This window comes from Thunnus maccoyii, chromosome 20 (assembly GCF_910596095.1).
Source record: "Thunnus maccoyii chromosome 20, fThuMac1.1, whole genome shotgun sequence".
NCBI classification, from domain to species: domain Eukaryota; kingdom Metazoa; phylum Chordata; class Actinopteri; order Scombriformes; family Scombridae; genus Thunnus; species Thunnus maccoyii.
Window position 1 is genome coordinate 7370653 of NC_056552.1, and position 21016 is coordinate 7391668.

The following is a 21016-nucleotide window of genomic DNA, read 5'->3' on the forward strand; positions in this document are numbered from 1 at the left end:
CCGTAATTGATCATTATCAAAATTATCTGCGTTACATGGTAAAATTTTCTGTCTGTAAGAACCTGATATCTTTTTGAGGAAATAGTTCTTGGGAAATATGCTTTCTCACTTCCTTGCAAAGAGCGGTATCAGTGTGTTTCCCAAAATGTTGAGATGTCAAGAATTGTCTTAACTAAAGCATCTGTGTCTTCAGACAAGAAGGAATAATAAGCAGGTTGCTGCACTTAAATCAAAAGTAACGAGATTAGATTTTAGAAAATACTTGAAATGAGTTGATTTGCACTGGAAATTTTCTTAATGCACTGGTAGATTTCATTGCCATCATAAGAAAAATAAGGACTGAGATACAGTACATGCAAAAGTGATGGTAAAGGAGATTTTTTGCAGTGTAGTGTGACTGGAGTTATTGAATCCAATCTAAGCTTTCTATGCCACAAACTGACAAATGAAGGCAATTAAACATAGTTAAATTCAGGTTTAATTCAGTATTGTATGTCTGTTTTTATCAGGAGTACCAGGACCATCATTCAGAGGAGGAGGACGCGGATTTATACGAGAAGATTGCAGAGCGAGATGAAAAGTTGGGAGGCGGCGTTGACAAGCGAAGAGGTGCAGTAAACTGATCAAACTACATTTTCCTACTACTGTTAATGCAAATCGTGTCTAATTTACATTATTATTTTGAACCAGTTAGATGTATCAAGTCCATTTAGAGCTACAATTACAACGACATTGTTTTCTTTTTAGCCTCCAGGTCGACCGTCACACACTCATCCAGCTCAGCAGGAGACGTGGACCAGAAGAGGGTTCGAACCAAGCTGATGAAGTTCCTCATGAAACGCCCGACACTTCAGTCTGTCAAAGAGAAAGGTTACATCCGAGGTAATTTCAGACAGGAACAAACAGTGTTCTAGTTATTTCTGGGCTGCGGCTGATTTGAATAGAAGCTAATGGAAAAAAGTCCAGAGGGGAAAAAACTGTTTTGTTTTTTATTTTCCAGTTCACGTTTCAGTTGATGAAGAGGAAATTCTTTTGCAGGGAGGCAGCCTTAAAAAACATAAAACATAGATGCATTAAAAACACAATAGGACAGTTGATACTACACATGCAAGCAGAATAAAGTACAAAGATTGATTATTAAAGAAAAGAAAAACTGCAATAATAAGAACAGGACTGTGTGAGAAGGAATAAAACAGTCCAACATGTTCTGGGTTTTCCTCATAACTTTAGAGAAGTCAGATCAGTCAAGCTCAATCCCCGCAATCTCTCTCTCTGCCCGTCTCCCCTCGCTCTCCCCTTGTTTCCTACCTTTTCTCAACCCCATCAGCTACCAGCTGGTCTGAACAGCACCCAGTAGCCAGAGAGACCAGACTGACAACTAAACATTGTAAACAATGCAAACAAAAATGTTGACACTGTTAGAAAGGTGATAGTTCTACTCTATGTTTATCATTGAGGTCATAGTGAGTGGTGCATCATATTGAAATGTGTTCCTAATATTTTGCGCCTCTCATATAAGTTAATGGGTTGGACAAAATATTAGGGAACACTTTTCTGTCAGCAAAAACTGAAAACATATAAGCTTCGTCATAGTAGAATTTACGGCAGCGCTGCACAGGTGTTCCTGATGTTCTCATATAACTATATAACGCAACTAGCTGCATTTTTATCAATATTTTCTTCTTTTTATTATATTATATTTCTCAATGCAACCGCTTCATTTTCTTAAAGTGGTTATGTATTCATTCTTTTTTTCTTATCTTATGTGTTAGAAGGATTATTAATATCCACAGTATTAAATCTTTGATGGGATGACAACATTGCTACTACAGCTACTACCATTACTACTACTACTACTAATAATAATAATAATATTAATGTTGTAATCCTCTGCAGAAAATGTGTTTGGTTGCCATCTGGCCACACTGTGTAACCAGGAGAGGACCACAGTTCCTAGTTTTGTGGAGAAATGTGTCAGAGCAGTGGAAAAGAGAGGTAATCCACTTTGTTTACATTAACGTCTGAATCGTAGTCACACAAGTCTTTTTTTCCTGTGTGCAGTGTAGCAGTTGACTGACTGACTGACTGACTGACTGGTGCTGATGTGTTGTTGACCTCCAGGTTTAGACATTGACGGACTCTACAGAGTCAGTGGGAACCTCGCTGTCATTCAGAAACTGCGCTTCAAGGCCGATCACGGTAAATTCCATCAGTTCACATGTGTTTAACTGAATAATACAAACACACACAGACAGTGCAGGGTTTTTTTTAGTGTGTATAAGGATTTCACTGTAGTATCTCACTGCAGACAGCGACGCCCTCTGCTGTGCTTTAATGGGCTGTGCGCCTTTTTTTTGTGTGTTTTAATCAATACAGAGGAACTGGACCTTGAGGACGGCCAGTGGGAAGACGTTCACGTCATCACCGGGGCGCTGAAGTTGTTTTTCCGAGAGCTTCCTGAGCCACTTTTCCCATACAGCCACTTTAATGGGTTCATCTCAGCCATCAGTAAGATGATTTTTGAATTGTTTTCCAGCTAATTTATCACAAGTTCTCAGGACAAATTTTCATATATTTTGTAACAATTCAGCAAACAGAGTAACTTATTATTTATGATGCAGTTGTCGGCTGGTGGATGTTAATGAAACTGATGACTTATGTCCTGTTTTTCTAGGAATTCCTGATTACAACGTTAAAGTGTCTCAAGTTTGTGACCTGGTCAGATCACTTCCTGCTTCAAATCATGATACCATGGAACTCCTTTTTGGGCATTTACGAAGGTATACTTCAACATTTTTACTCCTAACTTCTGTATGTTTAAATGCCTCCCCCACACATGTTTTAAGACGTGGAAAATACTCTCCTTTAGAGCTGCAACGATTAATCGATTTATTGATTTGTTGCCAACTATTAATTGCCAACTATTTTGATGATTGATTAATCATTTTGAGTCATTTTTTTAAGTAAAAAATGTCCAAATTCTCTGGTTCCAGCTCCTTAAATTTGAATATTTTCTGGTTTCTTAAGTCCTCTATGACAGTAAACTGAGTATCTTTGGGGTGTGGATCTTTGTCGGGACATTTGGGGACGCCATCTTGTGCTTTGGGAAACATTGATTGACACTTTTTACCATTTTCTGACATTTTAAAGACCAAACAATTAATCGATTAATCACATTAATTAATTTTTTTCCATAAAAACATCCAATTACCTCAATAAAATCCTTCAAATGACATCCACTCCTTCTCTCTCACTAAATATCCAGAATCTATGAATATGCAAATATTTTTCACATCAAGTTTACTGCTTCCACATCTCACTCATGTAAGTTGTATACTGGACCAGGATTGTCTGCCAAACTAGTTGTGATGTCACAAATTATGCTCCTAAGAACACGCCATAAACTCAGATTTAATTTGAGCACAGAAAAACTAAATTAAATGAAGAGACACACACATAAACCAAAAAAAGAGCTTTATGACTCCTCTCATCATCATTTCATCTTACAGGGTCATTCAGTATGGAGAAGACAATCGCATGACCGTGCAGAACGTGGCAATCGTGTTCGGCCCGACGCTGCTTCGTCCGGAGATGGAGTCAGCCAACATCACGATGCACATGGTCTTCCAGAACCAGATAGTGGAGCTCATCCTGAATGAATACGAGCGTATCTTCCACTCCAGCTAAAGCAGTCACAAGCCTCCGGTGCAGACCTGGGCAAAAAGTCTACAGGTGCTCAAGTTATTCGAAGTGCTAGATCCACCTTTTGCATGCACGTAAACAGCTTCAGAGCAACGTCTAAAAACACAACTCCTCTTGTAAAATAAGTTAAAGGGCTCCTCAAGTTTTCTCGGCTCAGAATATTTGAAGTTTAAGCACGAAAATGTTGATAAAGGGATCTTTTAAATGGTCTTTGCTGAGAATATTTGGAGCATGTTTAACCACTGTTTTGTCCGGATTTACTCCATAGGAGGCTCACACTGTTAGAACTATCTTTGGCAGTATTGTAGGATTGGAAACGGAGCCACGCAGGTGTAGACGGTTGTGGTTTGGTTTCCCGTCTCAGAGCTTTTGAGCTTTTTTGCTTGGGTGGAAGAATGACTGTATCACATTGCTCTCGCTCCCTCAGACTCTAGTGGTCTTCATCTCACAAGTCACTTTCTGGAGATTTTATCTGTTTGTTTTCCTTTTTTTTTTTTTTTTTTTTTTAATTTGTTTTTGTTTGTCTAAATGATAACAGCAGTCTAATAGAATCCAAGTCAAACCTGAACGGATGCATTAATGCTCTTTTTAAGAAACGATCAAGGATTGCTTCCATCTTTATTTTAGAAAGTTTAACAACATTTTAAATATTGTTTTGGATTTGGAATGACAATATATCACATATGGCAATAACTGAGATTGTATTCTAATATTGTGTTTTCTTTCCACAGTCTCATTTTTATCCATGAATTTTATTGTAATATAGAGATGTATAAAAAGAAACATTAATACCAACAACTTGCTGTGAAGTAGGCAGTGACATAGAAGATTTGTGCAACCTATAGATTATTTTCCACTGAATTGTAAAACACCATTTTTCAATCATGCTGTACTTGAAGAAACTGTGTAATATTAACATAGAGATATAATCTAGTGATGCATTTTTGGGCAGCAAAAATCAGAAAAGCAGATACTAGAAGAGATTTATGGCCTGTAAATAGAAATAGATGGCATATTTATGCTGAAACTTGTTGAAAATGCAAAAGTTATTCAATAATAAAATAACTTTGTAAAGAAAAAGGTGTAAGTGTTTATTTTTTTCCCCTCCTCAAAAAGGTCACAAAAGAGTCTGTAAACAAACAACATACACATGCGAGAAAGCATCAGAATATCAATTGGAAATCAATAGACATGGATGGTTAAGTCAGATATTTACAGAGATAATTCATACAAAGACATAAAAGCTTTCATAAGAATATACAGGTGACCTCCAGCGGTGAAAGTGTTCACGTTCTTTACTTAAGGAAAAGTAGAAATACTGCAATGTAGTAAAAATACTCTAAATACAAGTTCTGTGTTCAAAATTCAGCTCACAGAAGGGTGACTTTCAGAGTACACTGCTGCCTTAATATGAGCGGCCTTTAAATGTTCCAGCTGGTGGAGGTAAAGCAATCTTTTCATGTATTATTTTATTTATTATTTTATTTGTTATTTTTATAGACTGTTGGTTAGTTTAATCTATAGCGTCATATTTCATCTGCTAATAATGTGATTTATTTGTAAAATATTAATCTGCTGTTACTTCTATAGCTGTCAGATAAATGTGGTGGAATAAAAAGCGTGTCAATGGCCTCTGAAATTTAGTGGAGTAAAAGTATAATTATAAATGATAAATTCACAATGTAATACTATATACTAATATCTTAATGACTAGTTTATATATTTAGTTTTACTCCACTATATGAATTTTATTGAACATACAGTATGTCAGGTCTATTATTGCACTCAGGCTTTCATGCACCCATACAGCTGTTTAAATGAAGAAACAATATTTAATTTCAAATGTGTTTATTATAGTTAGAATGACAAAAAACTTGAACTTGAAACTTAATACTCAAATAATAAGTACCTCGAAAGGTACAGTACTTGAGTATTAATATAATTAATATAAACTATTTGCATACAAATTTAAAATTTTACAATTTATGCAGAAAAGTTTATTATTATTTTTACTTATCTATACTTCATAACATGTAAAATATATTTTAAATTGTATATCTATTTGTATTTATATTTATTTTATAATTTATACATATATATTTTTAATATTTTTACATGTATACCCTCATACATTTAAAATATAATATATATGATACATTTTTTTAAAAATATATATCTATTTGTATTTATATGTATTATATTTTAACTAAATCTTTGTAGTTAGTCGGAACCATTTGAGGTGTTGGACTCGCTTCCGGAAGCTGTCAGCTGTGAACGCCGCATCAGCTGCAATGAGTTTTGAGTGGCCCTGGCAGTATAATTTCCCACCGTTTTTTACGTGAGTACATTTATAGAACAATTAGTTATGAAAATCGATTAACTCCTTTGAGTAGCCTCCATTGTTTATACGCTATTAAATCGAAGTGTTTTGATTTTGCGAGCTAGCGTCGCGTTAGCTGGGTGGCTAAACCGCACAGATTGCTAGGGAAGTGGATTTACTCAGTTAATGGCTTTTTTAAAAAGTTTATATAACAGCTATAGTCGGTTTCGTTCAGCGACCTATTGAGGCTCGACATCATGCAAATACATAAAACCCATCAACATCTATATAATTCATTGTTATTTGTGCGAGAAGCCGTTAGCTCGAGCTAGCTCTTTTATTTCAAAATTTAATTAGAGGAAAACCAACATCTCGTTTTCTATAGTTAAAGTAAATGCATTTGAAAACAAAGAGCAACCAATGAAAATGTCTCCTGTTTCAATTATCAGCGACCAAGAGCTTGTTTACATGGTTACAAACTATTAGCACCAACTGTTATAATCGGTATTACAGCCAATTATGAGCTCCAACAAACTCTGAGACCTGATTTGGAGCTTTGACTATATTACCACTGCAAATATGTAAAATAAAGTCATGGTCACACGCTACGTTTTGATAGCTGTTAACATCATTTGTCACGATTTTTGATCTCTGGTGGTCAGTAGTGTGCAGGCCTGTCTATAGACACACCTCAGCTGTCATTATTTCAAGTCTGTCTAAAAACAACAGTCAGGAGCCCAAATGAACATTGAAACAGGTTTTTCTTGCTGTAATCATTCCTCCTGTTCATACTGACTTTTAGAAAATCCCTTCATAATGCACTTACAGTGTAAATGATCTAAAATCTACATTCCTTTTTATCTTGAAAAAAATGTATTTAAAAGTTTATCTGAAGCTAATATGAAGCTTCAGCCGACCAAATGAATAAAATCAAGTAGATATTGTTCACCTTTACAGTCTTTATAGTGCCAAAGTCCCTCTTATCGTTACTATACTTCCACCGCAGCTCAACATTCGGACACCAGACTGTTGTTTTAAGACACAGATGAAAAACTGTGATCCTGTCCTGCAACACAGATACCAAACAAACACATAGCAACATAATCATTTCCTGTGTGCTGAGTCTCAGCTGTGTGTCTTGCGGTAGGTTGATTAATGCACAGTTTGAATTACCACGACTGTGAAACACAGACTGTTGATAAGCTCTATTCTAGGAAGAGTTTCAGTAGATACACCAGTGGTATCCTGTGTGTTGACTGGTATCTACAGTGGTCCCTTTCTCTTCATAAATGCTGATTATTCCGTGTAAATTATCATTAGATAAAATAACAAGGATGAAACAGAACATGATGTAGCAGCCTGCTTTATGCACTATTTTATTGTGGTTAGATATTTAGAAACATCAACACTATGCGGCTGAACGTTTGCTCGCCTTGGACTCTTTTGTCTCTATTGCGTTAAACTGAGAGATGTTTCTGATATCTAATCAACGCACATTGATATAAATATATATATAAAATATTAGAAACACCTTTTAATTTTAATAAGTTAACACCTGATGGGAACATTATGTAAACCCCTTTGCTTCCTTCCTTCCCTGCACATATCCATTTAGTTTTATTACTGTATGTCTTTAATTATGCAAACAAATAAAAATAAAGACAAACAGTTCAACAGCAACACAAACCACAGCCTCCAAAATGACAATAACGTTGAACTTGTTTGCAGAACTGAACGTTATAACCTTCATGAAGGCAGGATTTATCACAGCGCTGCTGGTTTTAGCATCTGAGTGTTTATTTCCCAACTTGCATCAGAGTAAGTTAAGCTTTCATGCTAAAAGTATGTATGTATTATGAGCAAAATATACTAAATTCACAGGTGATCGCTATGCAGAACGGCTGCTATCAGACTCATGTTGCACATGTTTAATTATGTTTTTTCAAATTACTGGTGCCTTAATGTATGAGCAGCCTTAAAACGTTCCTGCTGGTGGAGGTGAAGCACTTTCTTATATCTTTTATTATTTCCAGGGCTGCAAGAACGATTAATCAATTATCAAAATAGTTTGACTATTATCATTATTACAAGACTATTATCATTATTACATTATATTGCTGTATTATTATTATTATCATTATTATTATAATAATTATTGACGCTCTCACTTTTTCTTTCTCTCCCTCCTCTCTCTCTCTTCTTCTCTCACTTTCTTTCACTCACCCCCCCTTCCCCTTTCCCACAATCAACCCATATTGCTTAGTTGCTTTCTACATTTTACTATCTTTTTCATTGTAATATGATGTTGTCATTGCTGTTGTTTGTCATTATTTTTGTTTGTTTGTCTATTTGCTTGATTTGTCTTTTATTTATTTATTTTTTCCTTCCCACTATGTCTTGTCAACAATATCACCAATAAAAAAAAATAATAATAATAAAAAAAAAATTATCAAAATAGTTGGCAACTAACCGATTAATCGACTAATCATTGCAGCTCAAATGATATCATATACTGTTGGTTAGTTTTTATCTGTAACATCATATTTTATCTACTGATGCTTAGATATTTGCTTAATGTGTAAAATATTAATATGCAAAGTTACTTATATAGATGTATCTCGGGGGAATAAAACGTACATTACCTCTCACAGTTAGCGAGGTGTATCTATAGTTCACAAGCTTCCCTTCCAACTACAGCTTCAATCAGACTTAATATTGTAAAAAAAAAAACATCCTGGATGTTTGGTTAAATCTTTTTCTGATGGACTGAAAGTGTTGGGGTTTTTTTGCAGTGCTGTTGGCTTCCTGTTTGCGTCGGAGCGAGTGTGTCTTACATGTTTTCGCTCATTTCTTTTCTTCGGACAGGCTACAGCCCAACGCTGACACGAGACAGAAACAGCTGGCAGCATGGTGTTCCCTGGCTCTGTCTTACTGCCGGCATCACAAGCTCTACACCCTGGACGTCATGGAGGCTCAGGAGAGCCCCGTGTTCAACAACAAGAAGATAGAACGTATCCTAACAGCGCACCTGTGGTTCAGTCAAGGCTAAAACATCACAGTAGACTACACAACCGTCTCCTTATTGTTTGCCTAGATTTGTTTAATTTGTATTTATAGGCTTCCTCCTTTTATTGGGATGTAAAATTACATTTAACACACAGGATATTAATGTTGACACACATTACAATGACGTGCTTTTTAGTACAATGCTACATCGCTAGCTGCCCTCCGCATCACTGCAGCAGCCTGGTTTGAATTTTAGAGGTTTCCCTCTTGATTTAATTTACTTAAGAGGTCAAAGTGACAGTACAAGAAGTCATAACATGATCACTGAGAACATTTAGTCAGTTTTGAGAGTCAGGTTTTTGTACATTCATGCTGCTACAAACCGGCTCGCTAGGAGAAAAAGGAAGCAACATAAAACCAGGTGGTGAAATACAAGAGGCAAACTACCAAAGAAGAAGGGCCTGTTGATGCTGTTCAAATCATAACCCAAACATAACCAGTAGAGGACTCCCGCTGGAGCTAAAACTAACTAACATGAAGAAAACAAGGAAAATAAAACCTCACTTTCTAGACCTAGTCTTTAGTGGCTTTGAAAAACATAAACACAGTGAGAGCGGCACCGAGTCAGAGGTTGTTTATGGCCGTAACACATGTACTGAACACGAGATGAGTGAGTTTCTGTAATTCAAACTAGCTGTTACCGTAGATACTGATTGAACTAAATGTGTTTTAACTTTTTGTCAGTCCTTAACTGAATTCCAGGCAAACTGTCAATGGAGGCGATCCAAGTTGTGTTTGAGGAACTGAGGAAAAAAGGTAAAATTTGTTGTGTCGTGTTGACATGAAGAATAGTTTGTGTAATAATTTCATGGTTTTTTTTTTTAAATGTATGTTGTGTTGTTTGATCTCAGGGAACCTTGAATGGTTGGACAAAAACAAGTCAAGGTGTTTAGTCATGTGGAGACGACCGGAGGAATGGGGCAAATTAATATACCAGTGGGTGAGTCATCAAATGAGGACACGTACTGTCTGTGAAGCTGTGGGGTTGATAACGGATGAAGAAAATATTCATGCAAACAATAAAATAATAAAGAAGCAGTTCAGTTTGCTGCTGTCACATCTGGTTGGTTACTATTAATATTACTTTATTATAATCAGAAGACCAGCTGAGTCTCATACAACCTTTTTATATGATGTATAAACACAGAATATCTAATGACGACTACAAAAAGGGGAAAAACAAGCGTTCTGCACGTTCAGCTCACTTCAGTAACTGGGTTGCGGTCGACTTTGCTGTAACTGGATTCCTAAAATGTCCTGAAATGAGAAACCCGCTTTCCTCCGACTAGATTTCCCCCCCGGAGACAGACGATATCTTGTTTTTAATCTGCTCTTTAAATACAGCGTGACAGCTTTTTGGCGTGATGAAATGACAGATCATTAGTGACGATGATGCATCCTCGTACTCAAAATAGTTCCGATCGTGAGTCGGACCAAAACAGAAACGGACAGAAAGCGTACTCTAGAAGTCTAAATACATCTGTTTCCACTGCTGAGCTTTTTCAAACACATTACACTGTGAGGATAAAAATGTTGTTTATTCAGTTTTCTATAATTAACAGTGTAAAAATCAATTCAGATAAACACATTTAGATCATGTTGGGTGGTGTTTATGTCAGGTTACTCATCTGTTACAGCTTTAGTCAGGAACAACAAGATCTATAAACATGATAAACACGGCAGCGGTTGCAGCGCACAAACTCACACATTAAAGCAGTTATAATCAATATTTTTTCATAATAAAAATGTATCAAACAGCAATGATACATTCAGTCAGGAGCATCATCCGTAGTGCAGCTCCTCTCTGCTTTACGCAGCTTCATAGCAGCTCATTGTTTAGCTGTCTGGCTGTTTTGTTTCACTCTCAGCGCTCTCGTGGTGTCATTTTCAGCCGCAGCAGGCAGCTGTTTTCAGACAAAAAGCTCTAAAAAGCCACCACACACTACCTGCTCAGCAGCAAATGGGAAACAGACACAGTTAGCAACTAGCTGATGAACATATTGGAGCATTTAGCAGCTAGAGAGCAAGATGTTTCCCTCTGGAGTTGGTAGAGAGCAAAAACAGAACTAAAAGGGAGTGAATATTGGACTTATATTCACCAGATGGACACAAACACGACTCTAAATGAATGATAATGCTGCTTTGTAACTGCTGCATGTGGAAATAAGTAAAAAAAAAAAAAATAGCCAAAAGGTTGTGCACACTTGACTAAAGGCAAAAAGCCCAGCCGGATGGTTAACCATGAGTACTCTGGCTGAATCCAGCAGGCTCCATGCGTGATGACGGCATGCTGTCTGTCCACACATTAGTTACCGCACCTTATGAAATGCTCTATTTATATCCGTGCGCTCCAGATCTCATCCCTCCTGTGTAAAAAATTAACTTAAAAGAAGCTTTCACAGATAATGACGTCGTCTAAGGAGAACTAGTGTCCGTCCAACGACTGTCACAGGAAAACACTTGATAATTATGACGTTATTCAGATATTGGCTGTTTTCTCAGAGAGTCACCGTTATTCTGTTGTTTTCTGTTTTCTAATATTTTAGGTCTCTAAAAACGGGATGGTCAACTCTGTGTTTACACTTTATGAATTGTCGCATGGTGACGACACAGGAGGTGAAGGTAAGATGTTTTCAGGCTGTTTTTAAGCACATGTAAAGGAACATTTGCAATAATAGTCCACACAATCATAACTTCACATAATCACTGACATCTTAAAAAATAAAAAGCATTTTAATAGTTTTATTTTACCATTTCTAATATGTTTTATTTGTTTTTTTCGCTCATTTTTATCTCATTTTACTGTTTTAAATATTTCATTTTTTGTACTCTCAATTGCCTGATTTAATTTAATCGTAGAGCTGAAAGTTTGACGTTTATCATCATTATTATTGTAAACATTAACAGTTTATTCTTATCGTACCTTCTGACATAAACTATCATCTGTTTGTCCAGAGTTCCACGGTCTAGAAGAGTGGATGCTGCTGCGCTCGTTGCAGGCTTTACAAACGGATGGCAAAGCCGAGATCATCACCATGGATGACGGAAAAGGGGTCAAATTCTTTTGAAACGGTGCTGGAATCACTCACACACACTCTGTGTCTCGGAGCCCTCATACTGTACCTTACAGGCAAATTTTTTTAAAACGTAGCCGTTTGGAGGCTACACAAGGTGCACCTCAAAGCCCAGCACAAGCGGATGCTGGTCCTTGTAATTGTTGTTGCCTTTTGGTTCGCCCAAGCTCAAAGCCTTTTCTTATTGGAAGGGAACCAATATCATTTCTGTTTGGGGGGAAGGGGGAAGAGCATTTAAGGTGACATCATGTTTAAAGTTGCTATACGGAGCATTTTTTGCCATTTAAACATATAATGAGTCTATCATGGGACTAAATACTATCATGTCCTAATACTCTTAGGGAAATTGTTCCCATCAGCTGTAACTTTACTCTTTCTTTATTGTAAATACGACTAGTTTTATTCCCATTTTCCCCAAATTTACTCGGTATAATTAGCTCTGGACCTTTCCTCTGCTGTTGTTCCTCTGTACCAACCAGACGACCCAAAGAAACCCCAGAACAGAACACCAGGGGGACTCTTTATTTTGAGAATAAATGCTTCCAGAAGTGGAACACCGCAGAGACTCGGACCACCAATCCTGACTCAACTTCAGCTGATAATAGCGGACTTCATGTACAGATTGCTGTCATCCTTTTATTGTGCAGTAGCTACTGTGACACTTCTGTTATCCTCTGTCTATATTCAACCTCTTTTTTTTTCATATCCTGTAGGAAAATAAATTAGAAATTTGCTAAATGTGTTTATTTTCTTTGTGCCTGAACATGCATAAAACTCTTTATTTTTGCCAATATTTTGTGCATAAACATCAAAGATAATGTGAACGGCGTCCCGCAGTGTGCAGAGGTGCCGATTTGAACCACAGTGATGGAGATGTTGTGATCCAATATCTGCCTGCAGCTGTACTGAATGACTACAGACCGGACAGTCCACTCACATCATGTGCTGTGTTGTCCTGCCTGTTGGGGATGATACAGCTCCAGGGAGTCCTGTGTGCGTTTGCTGATAACACCACAAGTGTGTGTGTGTGTGCACTTCTGGGGACAGGTGGGCCCCCATTGTGTGTGTGTGTGTGTGGCCTTGGCTGATAGAAGTGTCCTGTCGCTGCAGCAGCAGCAGTACTCAGCGGTGTAGCTCCCCCTGCAGGCCGCACACTCCACCCTCCTAGGCTGCATGGTCTCTCATTCAAGCAAATCAAATGACGACAGACTGAGAGACGCCTGTAGTGAAATGACTCATCAGTTGTATCTTATAAACCTCCTGTTGTCCTGATCAATGAAGGACCAATTAGAAGAGGTGACATTCTGTTCCTCTGCTGCTTTTTTTGCGGACTGGGCTGCATGATGTCCAGCGAATCAATACAAGGAAATGTGAAAAAAAAAAAGATAATTTAATGGATCTCCTTCATATTTAGCTTATGCAACTCATAATATACGTACATGACAAAAGAAAGGGGGGGGGGGGACATAATTAAATGTTTGGCTTATAAAGAACATTAGTTGGCACACACTCCTCAAATGATACTTTAATTACTCCCTCTTGGATAGCCTTATTAGCGCGTCAAAGCTGCGAGGGGCGGAGTTGGGAGCGCGCAGTCGGGAGCGCGCAGTCAGGAGCGCACAGGACGCACAGCCCTCCGGAGCTCTGTTGATATAGGCAGCTCCGTCCTTTCATCGGAGGTTATGGCTGAGGACTTTGTAAAGAGAAGAGAAGCGGACAACTCTGGTTATTTTATAGGAACTATGCGTTAAAGTTTGTATGCGCAAAGCCTTTATGCGAAATGTTCTTTTACGCAGCAGCTGTGATGAGTAAGTACATTTATTCTTACTTTTATATGTTTTTTTTTACACACTTGGAATATATTTGGAAGGCTCACTATAGCTGCAGGTAATGACAGGTTCTTTAGATAGGCATGTTTAATTTATTCTTGTTAGTCATGTAACAGACCTGTTGCTTTGTGGTCAGCCTTTTGTTTAAAGCCACTGACTTTACTGACATCATGGAAAAGTAATGCTGAGCTTAAAGTAACGGTGCTCTATTGTCTTAACGCCGTTTCCACATTTAGGCTCTGAACCAAGAAGGCTTTGAACCTGCTACAATGTCACACGCACAGGTTGAGATACCAGGACGCGGTTTCCCAGGCCTCTCTATGGATATGACCGACGACTGCCTATCCCGGGTCCCATCCGTGCTCAGGACGCACGGTTTGGGCGCACGGAGAAACTCTTATGGGCTGCAAAAAATTAGTATGGACATTGACTCGCCTCTTTATAGCGGCGCCCTTTCCAAAGCCTTGTCCTGGTCAGCTGAGAATATTCTAACGCTGCCCGAGTCCAGAGCAGAGGATGAAAAAACCGACGACTCTCCACCGTCGCCGTCCCCTGTCTCCAGTCCGGGCACCAGCTCCAACACGCCCCCCTCCAGCCAGGAGCCAGACGCCAGGTCCCTCGATGGGAACTGGGATCCAGTGCCGAGATCCACCGCTCCGGACGCCAGCTCGGACTCTGAAAATGAACTCGTTCAGAGCAAACAGCACAAGATCCTGTCTCGCATCACGTTTGATACTCAGTGGGAGCAAGAAGAGAAAGAGGATGTGGAGACCAAAGCGGTGGCAACCTCACCTGATGGAAGATATCTCAAATTCAACATAGAGATCGGGAGGGGATCTTTCAAGACGGTTTATAAAGGACTGGACACTGAGACCACCGTGGAGGTGGCATGGTGTGAGCTACAGGTAGGATGGCTTGTTTTTTATACATCCTAAACTTTAAATGAACAAATCAGCAGACTGGAGTTGAGCATCACACTTTTAATTTGCTTTACCAGAAGGAATATTGCGCTTTTATCTGCTATTTAAATCTCTGGATGACTGCAGATACAAGCAGTAAGTTTTCATTTGTGTATTCATGCTCAAAAATTCCCTTTAAGTAAACCTCCATATAAAAACTGCAGTTTTCAGATAAACTTTACACAAGATATACTTTATCTTCCTTTCTGCCCCCCCATGCTGCAACAAACCTATAGGTCTGATACAGGCTGACACTTTCCTCGCTCTCCACGCAGCTCTAAGCCCCTCCTCAGTGCATCAGGGTTGATGTGAAGCACCTAATCTACTGTATATTATTCCTTGTTGACCTTGAGTTGGGCTGTGTCAGGCCTGCGCATGTTAACCCAGGTCATCCTGTCAGCAGTCAGCTCCAACTGAACCACTCTGACTCTACCATGATCCCCTCTAATCTCTGTTTTCATTAACAACCACTGACACCAAGCCTAGCTCTCTAAATTCCTCACATGCAAACAAAGAGCAACGGAGTAGGAATAGATCGACTTATATTCAGCTTCGATGATCCACCGTCACTCGTTGTGCTCGGTAATAGTGTCACTGACCGCTCTGAAACACTTCCATCCTTGCAGACAGGTCTAAAAGAGATTTGTAAGATCACATCCGGCTAAGTTATTATGCTCACGTGTAACATGTAAACATTAAAAGTAGGACAAGACCAAATAGAGTTTCACATACACTCTTTCTGCCTTATCTAGTCTGATAAAAACATGAAGAGGTGTCTGTGTTTTTTTTTCATGTGTTTGGCATGCAGGCACCAAACAGCCTGGGTAACAGCTGCTACTTCTTTTGCTTACATGGTTTGATAGCACAGTGGAGGATTTAAAGATTTAAGCTTTAAGTCCACCCCTTAACATTTGCCATTGTGAGTGACGTGCATCGGTGTCGGTATCTGGTTGCCATGTGAAGCCTTCTTAGGTGAGAAATTGTGCCCTAATGCCCTCTAAACCTCAAAATTAAGCCTTGTGCCACTGACATCGCACTACATACCCACCGGCAACCATCGCTTTTATTTTGATCTGTCAGATCTTCACCATATCGGAAGTTGTTTTAAGATATTGAACATGAAAGCACCTTATCGCTTAAGATGCACAGAGGTAGTCTTTGTGTTGCGTTTTAAGCTCTGCGGGAGGCACCGAGCAGAACACAAGACAGTCAGGGATTATACTGGGGGTGAAGTGAATCTGCCCCCGAAGGCTCAAGCTCCAACAGCGGCAGGTGGGGACTCTTTGCCTCCAAGGGCCCACCTGTCAGTTCACATAACAGGTGTCTGTGTGGAGGAGGTAGAAATAGTCACTCCCAGACTGTGAGAGAGGCACAGATGTCCCTTTTACCTGCACTGTAACCACTCAGGCGAAGATGTTTAACGCCCTGAAGTCAAACACAAGCGAGGGTTCTTCAGAATTTGTGGTCTGACTTTTCTTTTTAAAGCGTAACCCTGTTTTTAACTTTTGTCGCCGCTCTCTGGCTGGGGGCCATGTTGGAAAGAAGCATGCTATTTCATCTCTTTACTTCAGACATGAGCCCCTTTTAAGCTCCTTAATCACTCCTAATAAGCTTAAAGGTGGCCATTGTTGATATGGTGACTGTTGTGATAAGTTGACCTCAAAGAGACAGTTCCAGTCACATTTCTTAACTGAAAATCACCACTCCCGTCCTCCCCCCGTGTGCCCCTGATTGCCTAAATGAACACAAAAGCTGGCTGTTGGTGGCTAAACATAAACGCTCCTGTAATGTTGACGGAGCAGCAGCCGAAGGTGCGTCATTACAAGTCAGGTAGAAATGCCTTAAGCTCTTTTAACTATGTATTACAGTGCCTGAGCTGTAATCTGCAGGCAATTAAGATCAGCTGTTCAAAAATGTGAATCAAACATCTGCTTTCACCTGATTCACACTTACACAGACAACCATTTTAAATGAGTCAGTGCAGGTGTTTCTGCACGAACGTACTCTCCTGTGTCCGGTTTATTGTCAGTGTTGTTTTTACGGAACACAGGTCCGTCTGGAATGTGTCCACAGGAACCTTTTGTGCTAGCACACAAAAAGTAAACAATACGTTAAGATTCTTCCATGACATGCAACACCAAAGCTCAGCCAGGAAAGTATAAAATACCAGACAGGGTGCATATCAGTGTTCAGAAACTCACAACGAATGGATTAATGACACTGTAATACACCAGATAAGTAACAGATCTTGTTTAAGCTCATATTAGCAACGTTTGGATGCAACACAGATCAGGCAGTCACATGAGAGAAATTAGATATGTACAGTATATAGAACAAGTCTTGTGTCTGAGGAAGACAAAACATTGCTAATACAAGAGAAAGGAAGCCCTGATTTCAGTGTGCATGTTCTTTTCTATTGTATTACTGTTGATTTTTTTTATATCTAGCACCTGTCCTGCTAAGGTTTTGCAGATAGTGCAAAGGACTATTATAACAAATGCACACATTGTCATACTGCTGTAAGATTATCAGAGACCAGTCGATATATTTGCATGGACAATATTATCAGCTAATTTGAGTTTATCACAGATATACCAAATATGGGCACATATGTTGGCTGATAAAAAAACAAGAAATATCAGTACAGAGATGATCTAGTATATTTGAGGTAAGTGTTTCCAACAGTTTGTCCACTAGAAAGCATATAACATATCTTGTTCACTACATATCTTTGTAGTGATTGCTTAATATCCAAATTTAAAGGATCCTTTTCGAAAATATTTGCTTATGTTATATGTTTATTTTCAACAACTCTTTATCATATTTGTTTAAACTCTCAAATATCCCAATCAATACTTAATCAGCCTCAAAAATCAGTTATTCTCATCGTCTTTGGCTGAAGATCGTGAGCAAACTGTTAGGTTCTTGGTCTCTAAATGTCTCCCAGTTCTTCCTTATCTAACGGACTGTACACTCCCCTAATTAATAAAAAAAGAGTAAAATATAAAGTCAGACAAAAATATCAGTATCCATTGGCTCTATCTACTGACAGAACGCTCTACTTTTGATAAATTAACAGCAACTCTACGAGATAAATTTGAATGCAAACTAGACTTTTGATGCCGATTGTTTAACTTGAGAGCTAATTTCTGTTTCCTCTGCAAGTTAACTTGTACAATTTTAAATACACAATAACTTCAAACCCTTTAATACAGTCCAAATGTAAAACCTTCACTTCATTTATATACAACACCTTGTATTTGTCGTATTAATTAATCCATTCATTCAGTTATAACCATCTTTGCACGCTCTGTGTTGTCCTGTTGTTCTCTTTTTTCTCTAGTTTTTCTTTGTTGTTGCCATTATTTCATGTGTTGTCTAAATAGAATATAGATTGAAACAGTGATTAATGTTAAGAAATGATCCTTTTATTACACAATATACAGGGATTAAGAAGTTAAAGGTTGTGACTGATACGGTTTTAAAGTGAAATCTAATAAGTTGACAGCCATAAAGAGACGTAGCTGTAAGTTCAAAGCTGCTTGCTTCTGTTGCTAAAAGAAGCGAGGACACACACACAAAAAAACCCTTCCCAGGTGGCAGCTACCTAGCAACCCTTCCCCCACAGGCCCACGGGTGACTCAGGTGCCCTATAGGAAACGTAAAACTGGGCTTTGAAGGAAATATAGAGGTAATAAAAAATGGATGAGCCATTGTATGGTCCCCTGCCACTTCCATTGATCAACACTGTGTACACAGTATTTGCACAGAGGCAAGAAGAGTTTACAACCTCCTATATCTCTGCTGCTGTATGTCATTGTTATGTCAACTCGCACACAGCTTCTATCCAGCTAACTATTAATGCAACCGCACAGCGAGCTACTCAGTAACTGATAGGAATTAGTGCACTGAGGCATATATCCTTTTTGGTGAGCCCCCCTTTAAAGGGCATTGGTTGCACAATACTTGATCTTATTCAAGGGTAGTTTCCTCCAGCCTACACCAGACACTCATGCTGTACCTTTCATACTTCTATTTAACACACATTCTTTAATCGTACTCTCTATAAACAACTTCACCATGCTCCACTTCACCACCTGTATTTTCTGCACTATCTGTGTTTATGAGGGCCGTGTGTCATGTCAAGGTTGGCTTGAGAGCATTTAAAAAAAAAACGCCGCACCCAATTAGCCAATTCCTTGGACGGACACTTTTCTGCTGATTATGACATAACATTAGTTTCAAAAGTTGGTGCACTTGGGTGGTCATGGTTTTTGTAGATGGTCAAATAAGTTTATTTGGTGATTTTTTTTTTTTTGGATAATGAAAATACTTCTTTGTTGTAACCCTTTCCTGCAACTCTCTCATGGAGATACTGCACATAGTGTCGGCTGTTGTTCACCAGTTTTTCATTGGTCTCAGGTATAAATAATGTGTCATAGGACCAAGTATGGCATATATATATCATCCTAAACTATAATGTACAAGTGATTGCTCAACTAGAAGTAAAATATCTCTTGTGTGATGCAGAGAAATTCAGTAAAAGTAGATTTCATTGTCATCAGTCGGGCCTGTATTGAATCTCAGTACTTTTTTAATACTGAGTGAAACTTTGTCTGTATCACTGAATATCAAAAACTGGCAAGTACCGAACGTTGGCATCATGTCCTGTCAAAAGTATAGTCTTGTTTGCTTATTCTTTAGTCAGGTTGTTCTTGATTTAAAGGTGCAGCATGTAGAATTTAGTGGCATCTAGTGGAACAGACTTGGAAAAATGAAATATAATATTCATAATTAGTGTATAATCACCTGAAAATAAGAATCGTTGTGTTTAGTTACCATAGAATGAGCCCTTTATATCTACAGAGAGAGCGGGTCCTCTTCCACCGAGCCCGCCATGTTGCACTGCCGTGTTTCTACAGTGGCCCGGAAAGGACAAACCAAACACTGGCTCTAGCGAGGGCCTTTTCAATTTTTCGCAAGTTTCGCAGCCACCGTAGGTTCTCCTTGAGACTTTGAAGGGGATAGTGTGGGGGGAGGAGTATTCAGTTGGTTGCAATCTGCAACCTCACCGCTAGATGTCACTAAATCCTACACACTGCACCTTTAAATCATAATTATGTGAATTTGTTTATTTGGGCTTCTTGTGCGCTCGTGTAAAGACAACATTTAACTTTTGAGAAGTTTGGCCTTTTTTGTTAAATGAAATAAAACATGTTTATTTCTTAAAGTAAGGGACCGTGAAAAGTATAATTTTGCTGCCAGTATTGAAACTCGGGTATCTCTGGTAACCCAGTACAGTATCGAAATTTCAAATCATGCCCAACCTCTGTCATCATTTGGTTTCAGTTTTTTCTGTAGTTTCTGTATGTATCAGCACTGAAATGTTTAGTCTATTAATCGCTTATTTGAGAACAAATCTTAATCAATTAGGGCTGCAACCAATGATTATTTTTATTAATTATTGATTAATCTATCTGTTATTTTCTTGATAAATCAACCAATTGTTTGGTCTATATATCATCAGAAAACAGTGAAAGATACACATCAGGTGAAATGTCTTCTTTTGACTGATCAACAATCCAAATCCCCAAAATACTCAATTTACTGTAATGTAAGATCAGGAAAAGCAGCAAATTCTCACATTTGAGAACCCAGAACCATCAAATGTTTGGCATTTTTACTTGAAAAATTCAATCAATTAACCCTTAAGTCATGTATCAGACAAAAAGGCCAACTTTCATTGTTTCCAGCTTCTCAGATGTGAAGGTTTGCCGCTTTTCTGTTTTTATGTCATTATGTCATTGTATCTTTTGGTTTTGGACTGTTCGTCAAACAAAACAAGCAGTTTTGAAGACGTCTTTATGGGTTCTGGGAACTGTGTTGATGTGTTTCACTATTTTCAAACGTTTAATAGACCAGAAATAAACAATGAATTGATCCGTCCTTTTTTTTTTGTAAATCAGTCAGCAGATGAATCAATAAGAAAAAAAGAAAAAAAGGTTTCAGGCGTATTCTGTTTGTAAGTCAAACAAAGTTACCTAAGGACAAAAGGAAGCGGGGGGG

General features: G+C 38.4%; 3 protein-coding genes across 6 annotated transcripts in view; all 3 read left to right on the forward strand.

Annotated features, from left to right (window-relative positions):
• Positions 1-4776, forward strand: part of arhgap27 (Rho GTPase activating protein 27) — a 28939-nt gene extending 24163 nt beyond the window's left edge. For both annotated transcript variants that reach the window (XM_042398208.1, XM_042398209.1), the window contains 7 exons: positions 510-609; positions 748-882; positions 1897-1995; positions 2122-2199; positions 2377-2508; positions 2675-2780; positions 3510-4776. In XM_042398208.1, the coding sequence (XP_042254142.1) occupies positions 510-609; positions 748-882; positions 1897-1995; positions 2122-2199; positions 2377-2508; positions 2675-2780; positions 3510-3687 (828 nt within the window). In that variant the 3' untranslated portion in view covers positions 3688-4776. The remainder of the gene's footprint in view (positions 1-509; positions 610-747; positions 883-1896; positions 1996-2121; positions 2200-2376; positions 2509-2674; positions 2781-3509) is intronic.
• Positions 4777-5940: 1164 nt separating this feature from the next.
• On the forward strand, positions 5941-12900 carry vps25 (vacuolar protein sorting 25 homolog). The gene is made up of 6 exons (XM_042397523.1): positions 5941-6040; positions 8888-9033; positions 9791-9844; positions 9940-10028; positions 11635-11710; positions 12044-12900. Exons 1-6 carry the CDS (start codon positions 5994-5996, stop codon positions 12154-12156), a joined length of 525 nt encoding a protein of 174 aa, XP_042253457.1. The 5' UTR covers positions 5941-5993; the 3' UTR covers positions 12157-12900.
• Positions 12901-13779: 879 nt separating this feature from the next.
• Positions 13780-21016, forward strand: part of wnk4a (WNK lysine deficient protein kinase 4a) — a 46640-nt gene continuing 39403 nt past the window's right edge. For 2 of the 3 annotated variants that reach the window (XM_042396926.1, XM_042396927.1), the window contains exons 1-2: positions 13780-13970; positions 14228-14896. In XM_042396926.1, coding sequence (XP_042252860.1) covers positions 14261-14896 — 636 coding nt within the window. In that variant the 5' untranslated portion in view covers positions 13780-13970; positions 14228-14260. The remainder of the gene's footprint in view (positions 13971-14227; positions 14897-21016) is intronic. The other variant, XM_042396928.1, reaches the window with a different exon arrangement.